The 10,895-nt window shown below is 42.6% G+C and overlaps 1 protein-coding gene across 2 annotated transcripts in view; it reads left to right on the forward strand.

Annotated features, from left to right (window-relative positions):
* Positions 1 to 8,176, forward strand: part of APLP1 (amyloid beta precursor like protein 1) — a 50,114-nt gene extending 41,938 nt beyond the window's left edge. For both annotated transcript variants that reach the window (XM_070950085.1, XM_070950086.1), the window contains 2 exons: positions 4,045 to 4,188; positions 5,481 to 8,176. In XM_070950085.1, the coding sequence (XP_070806186.1) occupies positions 4,045 to 4,188; positions 5,481 to 5,579 (243 nt within the window). In that variant the 3' untranslated portion in view covers positions 5,580 to 8,176. The remainder of the gene's footprint in view (positions 1 to 4,044; positions 4,189 to 5,480) is intronic.
* The last annotated feature ends 2,719 nt before the right edge of the window (positions 8,177 to 10,895 follow it).

Below are 10,895 nucleotides of genomic sequence, written 5' to 3' on the forward strand. Positions count from 1 at the left end.
CCATCCTTTCAAAGGTAGGTGAAATGAGGACCCAGATTGTGGGGGCAATAAGCTGACTTTGTATAAATATACAAAAGTATGAAGGCTATTGCTTAACGCATTGTAAGCTGCCCTGAGTCTCCGGAGAAGGGTGGCATATAAATTAAAGCAAAAAAAAAAATAAAAAATAAAGATTAAAGCCAGCTGAATCAATAGAGCAGAATGAAGTAAGGCTGAAATGTTGCATTTCTATTTAATTCATTGTAGGATCAGGCTCTTCAGAGCAAAATAACTGATTTGGGTCTTGGAGAACCTTAAAGCATCCATAGAACCACTTTGTGGGGGGACGACTCCAAATGGGGTTAATGAAGTCAGGCAGGCAAGGCTGGGCCAAAATAAGCTGTCTACCTTTGCTACAGACCACTAGTTCTCAACTTCAACAGCTTTAAGATCATGTGGACTGAAGTCCACACATCTTAAAGTTGAGAAATACTGCTATAGACAAAAGACATTCCATATTTTAGATCAGTGTTTAGCCTTGGTAGTACAAGGGTTTAAAGCACCCTGTTATTAAGCTGCTTAAGACCAGCTGCCTGCAATTACTGCAGGGTTCGAATCTCGCCAAGGCTCAAGGTTGACTCAGCCTTCCATCCTTTCTAAGGTAGGTGAAATGAGGACCCAGTTTGTGGGGGCAATAAGCTGACTTTGTATAAATATACAAAAAGGATGAAGGCTATTGCTGAGCACATTGTAAGCCGCCCTGAGTCTTCGGAGAAGGGCGGCATATAAATCAAATTAAAAAAAAAAAAAAGTGTTTCTCAACCTTGGTAGTTTGAAGATGTGTGGACTTCCACTCCCAGAATTCCCCAGCCAGCATAGTAAGAATTTGCTTGCCAAGGTTGAGAAACAGCGGTTTAGTGTAACTTACTCCATTCCCTGGTGATTAATCTTTATGGATTCTCCAAAGCCTCTAAAGCATTCTGTACCTCATACTTTCCTGGACTTTGACTCCTGGTCCCCGCAGGCAGTGACCATGTTGGCCGAGGTTATGAGTCTGTAGAGATTCTCAGTCATCCAGGTCATGGTTGTCCCAAAGGTGCTTTTTCAGGAGGCCACTGGACTTTTTTTTTTTCTTTTGAAGACCTTTCGCTTCTCATCTGAAGAAGCTTCATGGACTAGAAGCTAAACATGGGACTGAGGTTATGAGGTTGGAATATCTGGAAGTTACCAGATTGAAGAAACTCAGTTTGTAACTTTTCCCCCCTTCTTCTCTAGCCTTGATGGAAATGGTAGTTTTGTTTCTAGGCTTCATTGGCAGGATCCAAGTGGTTGAGCCATGCCAAGTTTAGAAGCAAATCAGACCACCCAAAACTAAAATTGTAGAACTCCTGGGAGTTTGAAGTGGCAGTTGAAAGAAATTCCTCACATCCTCTCTCCCCAAAGATTAAGTGCAATCTCAACATGTGGCCTCCACCCAATATAAAACCAGTTTTTGTGGGTTTTTATATTTCATTTTAGCACACGTATACAGTTGCATTCAGTTCCTCCAGGCAGTTTCAAATGCAATTCAAATGCATGCAATTTTAATACCACCAGCTGAAAAATAAATAAATAAATCCAGGAGCAAGCAGGTAAAATCTGACAAAATGGGGCCTTTAAAATGTTGTGTGGTTGTGCTTGAACAGACCTCTGCCCAGTGACACTTTTTTTGTGTGTGACTTAGCGAGCAAAATAGAGACCCTCTAAGATAGCAATAGCACTTAGATTTATATACCGCTTCATAGTGCTTTTACAGCCCTCTCTAAGCGGTTTACAGAGTCAGCCTATTGCCTCCATCAATCTGGGTCCTCATTTTACCCACCTCGGAAGGATGGAAAGTTGAGTCAACCTTGAGCTGGTGAGATTTGAACTGCCAAACTGCAGCTTAGCAGTCAGCAGAAGTAGCCTGCAGTGCTGCACTCTAACCACTGTGCCACCTTGGCTCTTCAAAGATGTTCAATAGGCACAGCAGCAAGGAGGATTTTCCCCAAGCCATATTTGGTGCAGGTGACTTGCGACCAGTTGACCTTAAAATTTCCATTGCTAACAGTTATAAAGTGAGTTTTGCCCCCATTTTACAACCTTGCTTGTCACAGTTGTTAAGTGAATCTGGCTTTCCCACCGACTTTGCTTGTCAAATGTTTGCAAAAGGTGATCACATGACCCCCGGTGGCTCTGCAACTGTCATAAGTACATGCCAGTGGCCAAGCGTCCGAATTTTGATCACATGACTATTGAGACGTTGCAATGGTTGTAAGTGTGAAAATGGTCATGAGTCACTTTTTTCAGGGCAGTTGTAACTTCAAGCAGTCACTAAATGAATGGTTGTAAATCGAAGATCACCTGTGTTCCTGGCAAGGTGTGATGAATAATTCCCTCCATCAGTTATTAATAAATTGGTATGGGAGAAAGATGGTTCCGACTTGATATTCTGATTCTAAACTTTGGGTTTAAGCAGAAAAATTATGGTAGAGCTATTGAAATGGAGTTGGTCTTCTTCTTGGGCCATATCCATCATTGGACATCGGTGAGCATGTTGTCAATCCTATTTTTATCAACAGCCGCACGAAAAAGTGCTGTTGAGTTTTGTCCAAACCAATCCTTTAGATTTTGAAGCCATAATGTTGTTCTTCTGCCTGGACCTCGTTTGCCTTCAATCTTTCTCTGGAGGATTAAGTGAAGGATGGCATATTTTTCTGGGTGTTGCATCACACATCCAAAATATTCCAACTTCCTCTTTCTTATGGTTTTGATGATTTTTGTTGGCTTTCCCAGGCGGTTTATCACCTCCTCATTTCTGATTTTGTCAACCCAATTTATGTGTAACCGTTGGTCTTCATCCAGAAGAAAAAAAAAATTTTTTTAAGATAACTTTTCACTTAAACATCATTTTGTGGCAACTTTCAGCTTCAGATTTGACAACCCAATTTGTCACTTAATCAGTCTTTGTGGCTCTTTTATGGTCGATTGAAGATTCTAGCCAGAACATTCTAGCCAGCACACATCTGTTCTTTTATTTCTTTCAAGGGATTCAGACCTCTTCCCGTAATATTACAGGACCAGGTCACCCCACCCCATTCCACCACCACCACCCCCATCCTGTGCTCCAAAAGCAATATTTTGTTACCAAGGCAAATGTTGGGGAGGGGGGAAAACTGAATTATCTGCCAAATGTATTTAGTTGCAGATGTTTAGACATCTAGAGGGACCAATGATGTTCAAAGTTGCACGTCATGGTTTAGACTAGAGGTGTCCAACCTTGGCAGCTTTAAGACTTGTGGACTTCAACTCCCAGAATTCCCCAGCCAGCATGCCTGACACCCCTAATTTAGACAATCTGTATGGTAACATTGGACAGAATTCTTTAACCTCTGCACTGGATTTTGAACTCAAATTTCAATATCTCTGGTGGTGTCAGCTACGTCAAACAGGGATAGCATCAGGTGTGGGCTGCTGGAGGTTCGCAAGGGTTCGGGAGAACCTCTAGCTAAGATTCTGTGAAGTTCAGAGAACCCCCAAATCCCACTCCTGGCTGGCCCCACCCACCCCACCCCTCCCCTCCCAGGAGTCCCCACGCAGCCCATTTTGGATGCAGGTAAGTGCAGGGCACGCTCAGAGGCTCGGGGAAGGTGAAAAATGGGCCTACCGGAAGTTTGGGAAGGCCAGAACCAGAGGGCCTCCGGATCCTGGGAAGGCCATTTTTGCCTTCCCGGAGGCTTGAGAAAAGCCTCTGGAGCCCGGGGAGGGCAAAAAGCCCCCCTACCCCTGCCATGGTGCAGGAGGCTAACTAGGCAATGCCCACCATGGCCATACCCACCCAGCAACCGGGCAGAGAACCCCTTGCTAAAATTTTTGAAGCCCACTCCTGGATAGCATCCATTACCGCATATGTGTCTTTTGTCAAAACTCTGTTCTTTTAAGGAAGCCTTTTCTTCCATCAGCCTTCACCAATGTAGAGATATGTGGTGTCTTCTTTAGCAAACATGAGAATTGTCCTAAAATCACACTGACTCTGTTTTTCTACAGGAGCCTGACACCTTGGTAACCATCAACCGAGGGGCCCTGATTGGTCTCCTCATCGTAGCGGTGGCTGTTGCCATGGTGATTATCATCAGCCTCCTGATGGTTCGCCGAAAGCCATATGGGACCATCAGTCACGGCATTGTTGAGGTACCTTTGGGGGAAAAAAATAAGCTATCTGCTTTTGGGGTCCAGGCAAATTTGAGAAGAATCCAAGACTTCATAAAAGTTTTTGAATGCTTTCACCCACACCAGGTTTTCTCCACTCTGTTTATCTATCCGAGGGCAGAGAGCATTGTCTTCTGTTCTGATGCATTGCAGAGATAGAAAGCACATTTTTATTTATTTATTTTATTTATTTGTTTTAATTCGTATACCGCCCTTCTCCAGCAGGACTCAGGGCGGTGAACAGCCAGAATAAAACAGAACATACAAAATTTAAAAACAGTTTAAAAATAATTAAATATTTTGGCCGCAATTTAAAACAACCCAATTAAAATCAATTAAATTTAACCAAAAGCAGTGGGATCAAGCCAGCCCATGGTGGCTTCCTTAGAGCTACGGCTATGGTAGCTTTCTTCTTGACGCATTGTTCTGCAGACACACAGCAGAAGAGATGCCATTAAATGATATCAACAAGAAAGGAATGCAAGCTTAGATAAGGGCCCAATGAAAAGCATTTCTGAGAATCGGGGAAATTGACAGGGATGGTCTTGGGGAAACACCCAGCCAGGCAGCAAGGAGGTCTCAAGTGAGAAATTAGCCTCCAATCCCCACACAGGTGTAAGACATCCAGAACTGACTTCCCCTTAAGGCAAAGGCTGGCAGTCCGGGGAGATTCCTGTATTATAGTCAGAGTATAATAAAGTAGTTAGCTTGAAGCCTATGCATGTGGATTTGGTTGTTTGTGCCTGGCAGATGGTATTGGCATATGATGATGATCATCATCATCTTTTAATGACCCCATAATCTCTTGCGGGGTGGAGTCTGGGCAACTGAATGGAGCTAGCAGAGTGTTTTAATGGCCGGATGTCCTTCCTGTCACCAATGCGGAGTTTTGTGCAGCAGGTATATTCTCAGTGTGCCCAGAGAGAGAAATATCTGCCTCTACCTAGGCGGATGTGAGGCGAGAGCATCACCTCTAGGCCACTGTACCACTCTAGATGATGATGATGATGATGATGATGATGATGATGATGATATCATTATCCTATTGCTTTGCATATACATGGAGAGCTTTTGCACGGAAGACAAATTCCTTGGCCAAAGAAATCACACTTGGCCAAAGAAAGTATTCAATTCAATTCATATCCTTAAGAACTCTACTGATCAACATTCCGAGTTCCAGGCATGTTGGTAGAAGCTTGATGGAGGCCCATTGCTTGACTTTAATTAACTTTCTTTTCTTTTCTTTTCTTTTTGTTTTGTTCCCCTTCCGGCAGGTGGATCCCATGGTTAGCCCGGAGGAGCGGCAGTTGAACAAAATGCAAAACCATGGCTATGAAAACCCCACATACAAATTCTTTGAAGAGATGAACTGAGTTCCTTGGGGCTGGGGCTTGTGGCATGACCGGGGTGGTGGGCATGACCATGTGGATGGAGGGGTTGGCATGAAGAATGGGAGGAGGGTGTTTTCCACTCAGAGCCCTTCTCTTTTTCTATGCCCCGTCTGAGCTTCGCTCCTACCACCTCATCCGCCTTCTTTTTGTTCTTCCATTTGCCATCCTGCTTCATATTTTCTGGGTTTTCTAGCTATTGCTATTAGCCTACTACTTGCCATTTCTCCCACTTCATCCATTTCACTTCTCAAGGTCTAAAATGCCTGTACCAACACACGCATCATGGTTGCGTTCACACAACACGCTTAACCAGCTTTCTTACAAACCTAGGGGCTACCTTTGCTGAAGCACTCAGCTTGATTCATTTTAATCTTACGTTGTGTTTTTTTTTTAGGGCTTAGCATGTTGGGCAAACACATCCGATTCATTTTCAGATTTGATGTACTGTGGAAACCCAACCGCATTGGTTAATTCAGTCATCTAGTTCAGCATGTTGTGTGAACCGAGGCATTCCCACCAAGCTGCCAGCATCAGGTTTCAACTCTTGTATTTTAAGCCAACTCATCTCAATGGGTAAACTGCATGTTGTGGAGAGAAACAGTTGAATCTGCAGACTCATCATGCAGTTATGGGGGCACCAAATGTCACACCATACACCTTTATAACCTGTATGCTCCAATTAGTAACCAGTGCTCATTGTGCAACTTTCACACATGCATCTTCCTAACTCATCTGGGGCCAAATCTTATGTTAAAATGACAGCCCATAACTCAGTATCCCCACAAAAAACACATCATCACCAAGCCCCTAGAGACACTCATCATGTGGTTTTCCACAAAGCAGCAGACCCTACATATTCCATGGCACACATTTGTAACTCCTCTTTGCAGGATTCTGTTGAAAAATGGAACACTTCCACCATACCTGTCAGACAAGGGTTACCAATGTACGCTAGAATTGCCCATTGCTAACCTAGCTTGCCTCTGGCATCGAAACCCGACTCCACCTTCACTTGCTTGCCTTTTTCTATCTCTGTTTATCTTCTGCTTCTTTACTACACTTAACTCTTCACTCCTTGCACCTAATTTATTGGAAAGCCAGCTAAAGGCTGAGTAGATTGGGAGAAGATAGCATCCATCAGCACTTTACTTGACTAGTTTGGAGAGGGGAGATACAAAGATTGAAGCTCTTTTTCTACACAGACACATCTGTTCCTTCCACTTCCCCCCTCGCACTACGTAGAGCATAAAAAGCAGGTTTGCTGAAACAGACTTTGGCTACGTTCACACAGTTCAGTTAACCAGTCCAGTTACAAACCTAACAGCAGCTGAATGCACACAATATGCTAAGCTGAATTTAAGTTGTTGGTTTATATTTCTTTTTGGTAGCTTAACAAGTTGTGTGACTCATCATTTTACGGTTTGGTGATTTGCGCAAGCCTCCACCCCCCACCCCCAAAAAACAGGTTAATTCAGGAACAAAATTAAGCTTCTTGTGTGAGCACAGCCCATAAGGCTGATCCTTCTCCCAGCCCAGATATTCTGAAGCTGGGAAGTTAAGTTCCATTGTAGGGCTAAGCTCATAAGCATATATGCTTGTTTGTTGTTGTTTTGTTTCTTACATTGGAAAGTTTTTTTTCCAGTAGCAATTTGCCACATGTCTTGATCACTTTGCAAAAGTATCTTCTGAGATCAACCATCTCAGCAATCCCAAATGGGGGAAGGTAGGGGGCCAATTGGACCATCTCTGGTGCCATCTCTGCCAAATGATCTGTAATTCCTAGCAACTACTAGACAGAATGGTGTGAGGAGTAATAGTCCTATTGCTGCCTTTGGACTGAACCATTTTGCTATGGCGGGGGGGAGGGAGTTGGACCAAGGAAGATACCTTTACTACCAGGGTTCCTGAGATCACTTAGAAGAGGTAACCTTAGAGATGCTTTTATCTTGGTTCCCCTTAAGCCATAATCCAGCCTTCTCCAATCTGAGTGCCCCAGAATCCCTTAGCCAACATTGTTGGAAACTCTGGGAGATGAAATCCACACATTCTCGAGGATGGCCAAATTGGAGAACCATCAAAATTTGGAAGAGACCATTCAAACCTGCTGGGTGCAAAAAACTCACACCGAAGCATCCCTAACAGATGATAAAACCTATGCTTAACTACATCCAGCAAATGCGAACATTAGCACCTCTTTGGTGAGGCTGGGATAATTAGTTTGGACAGGCATAGAAATCACTTGGGCTAAGAACCACATTGGAGAGAGAAATGGGATCCATTCTTTTTTTTTCATGTTCACCTAGTGAAGAAAGTTATTTCCAGACTCAAAGATCTGCAGGTGTGGGAGGCCCTCATCCCTCACAACCGGCCTACTCCATCTGTGAGAAAAAAAGAATGTCAGGATTTCTGCCTTGAATGTCTTCTGTGTTTCATAGTTACCTTGTCATGCCCTGTCCTGTTTACCATTTAGATCTTGTTCGTTTTTAAGCTGAGGTTTTTTGAAATCGAAAGGCAACGTCAGAAAGACAAGGCAGGAGATGGAATTCAATTGCCAGCCCTCCCACCAAACTAATAAAATATTGTCACTTCTCTAAGCATGGTGCTGGACCTGGATTTTTCAATGAAATGAGAATATTCGGGGGCTGGAGGTGGCTGGGAATTGGAAATAAATTGAGGCGGAAAAGGGAGATATTTGTCTACTTGCTAGAAGGATGCAGAAGAAGTTTAAAAGAGAACTTCAGAAGACCCAACTAAGTTCTCACAAGCATTTGGGGTCTTTTTCAAGCTAAACAGTATGTGACTGTCATGACTTTAAGGAAACCTGATATATCTAAAGCTTTTGCACTTACACAATTTAGCTTTCCTGTACAGATGTAATGATCGCTTCATTGAGGAAAAACCTGCATACGTTATTAAGAAAAAGCAGACACATAAAAAAAAATGTTTGGATGATTTTGCAGCAAAAAGCGTGACTGTTTGAAAAAAAGGTTTAATGTGTGCTGTTTGAAACGGCACACATTTTTCACTGACTGATTGCCAGATTCGCAAGGGTTTTATATATGTGTGTGTATGTATACACACATATATACATACATACATACATACATACAGATATATATATATTTATTTATTTATTTTCTTCTCTTATATATATATGGATTTTCTGCTGAAGCAACCTGGTCTACCCAAATATGGGAAGGAGCATACTGCTTCGTTTTTGCCTTTCAGCCCCAATCCAGGATCCCCGGAAAAACTGAGAAAACTGTTTTGCAACTCCCTATTCTTCAGACATTTACATTCCTATTTCCTTAGCCTGCTTCATAGTTCTCTGGTTTTCCTTTCACCCTTATTCATTAGTGTAAACTCTGATTGTCATAACCAAATCAGAGATTGTGTAAACCTAATTTGAAGGAAATAACCCTTCAAATTTATGGTTTGGCCAAATCTGAGCTGAGGGAAGATCTCTAAACAGATGACTAAAAAGTCTTGAAATTGAAATCAGCCTATGTCGGTTAAATTATATTCTGGATATCATCTTGAGCAACCTTTAAGCTTTGATACCATTAACATCCAGTCATGATGTATGATGCACCCATCCTTATCAAGTATCATACAATTAGTGCTTTCAAAATCATGTGGGACATGCTAGTTGATGAAGGTAGGTCATATGTTCAAATCCAAATGCCAGACATTTAAAAAAAATAGCAAATCCTTGCATTTTTCAAAAGGGACACCAGAAAAATGAGCATGTTCCTGCCAAAGAAAGTGATGCCCAATAGGATCATAGGAGGGTGAAATCCAGCAGGTTCTGACAGGTTCTGGAGAACCGGTAGCGGACGTTTTGAGTAGTTCAGAGAACCAGTAACAGAAATTTTGAGTAGTTCGGAGAACTGATAAATACCACCTCTGGCTGGCCCTGGAGTGGGGTGGGAATGGAGATTTTGCAGTATCCTTCTCCTGCCACACCCACCAAGCCACACCACGCACGCCCACCAAGCCACGCCCATAGAACCAGTAGTAAAAAAATTTGGATTTCACCACTGGATCATAGTCTAGCTGTGTGGCACACTATGCAAGCTCTCGGAGAGGATTCTAGGTAAAGAAAGCATAGCTGATTTTATAAAAGTCCAGCTCTTCAAATAAAGATGTGGTTTATTCTAAATGATTGCTTCCTTCCCCACCCCAAAAAAAATTGATCTTGAATATTGGGGTTAAATCAGAGACCTCAATACCTCTCCTCAGGTTGTGACGTATAGAACAGTGTCCCACAGGTGCTTTTTCAGGAGGCAACTGGACTTTGTTTTTCCTTTGACAACGTTTCGCTTCTCATCCAAGAAGCTTCTTCAGCTCTGACAAGATGGTGGGGAATGGAAAGATTTTACATATATCTATCAAATAGCTATGCATATGTGGGATGAACACCCTTCGAATGGTGTGGGAGTATGAACAGATTTTCGGAAAGGTTGCAGACCACAGGAACCATTAAGCACTACTCAGGTGACCCTGAGGACACAGATACACCTCCAAGTGTTTCAACGAGTCTCAAAAAGGATGCAAATGGCCAGCTGCCTGCAAGGAATATAAATCCTTCCATTCCCCACCATCCAGAGTTCCAACTAATTGGAATTTTGAGGAACCTCAGACCTCAGAGCTTTCTTTTGTTGGGGTTGTTCCTTGGAACCCAGACATTATACAGGTCATTCCTGCCAATATTAATAAAAACAGATTTTCCTAAATGATAGGGAACATACAAACCTTTGCATCATATGTCTGATGATTCATCCATAGGCAAGAAAAGCCTGTTTGCAGAGAAGTGACTGGGGTATGTCTGAACAAGCATGTCACGCTAAGGCTGGCAAAACTCTATATGTGTTTTCAGAGGACAAACATTCAGTATACTGAGAAACCAAGATGGCCTATTATAGTGTTCTCAATCTTGGTGGCTTGAAGATGCATGGACTTCAAATCCGAGAGTTAAAGTCCAGACATCTTCAAGCCACCAAAGTTGAAAAATACTCATCCATTAGATAAAATTATGAAAGATCTGCTTCTCCAAAATAGCCTTTTTCATCCTGGTGTTTTTCCAAATTGTTGGAACATGTAGGATGTTCACCTCAATGAGGCCAAGGCAACTTTAAGTCTTGTGGACCAACTCCCAGAATTCCCTAGTCAGTATGGGGAATTCTGGGAGTTGAAGTCCACAAATCTTAAAGTTACCAAGGATGGACGTGCCTGCTTTAAAGTCTTGGTTCCTATAGGTCAGGAGTCTGCAACCTTAAGCAATCAAAGAGCCATTTG

The sequence above is a fragment of the Pituophis catenifer genome, unplaced genomic scaffold, assembly GCF_029215685.1.
Source record: "Pituophis catenifer annectens isolate HBS135680 unplaced genomic scaffold, rPitCat1.0.hap2 SCAF_9, whole genome shotgun sequence".
Lineage (NCBI taxonomy): Eukaryota > Metazoa > Chordata > Lepidosauria > Squamata > Colubridae > Pituophis > Pituophis catenifer.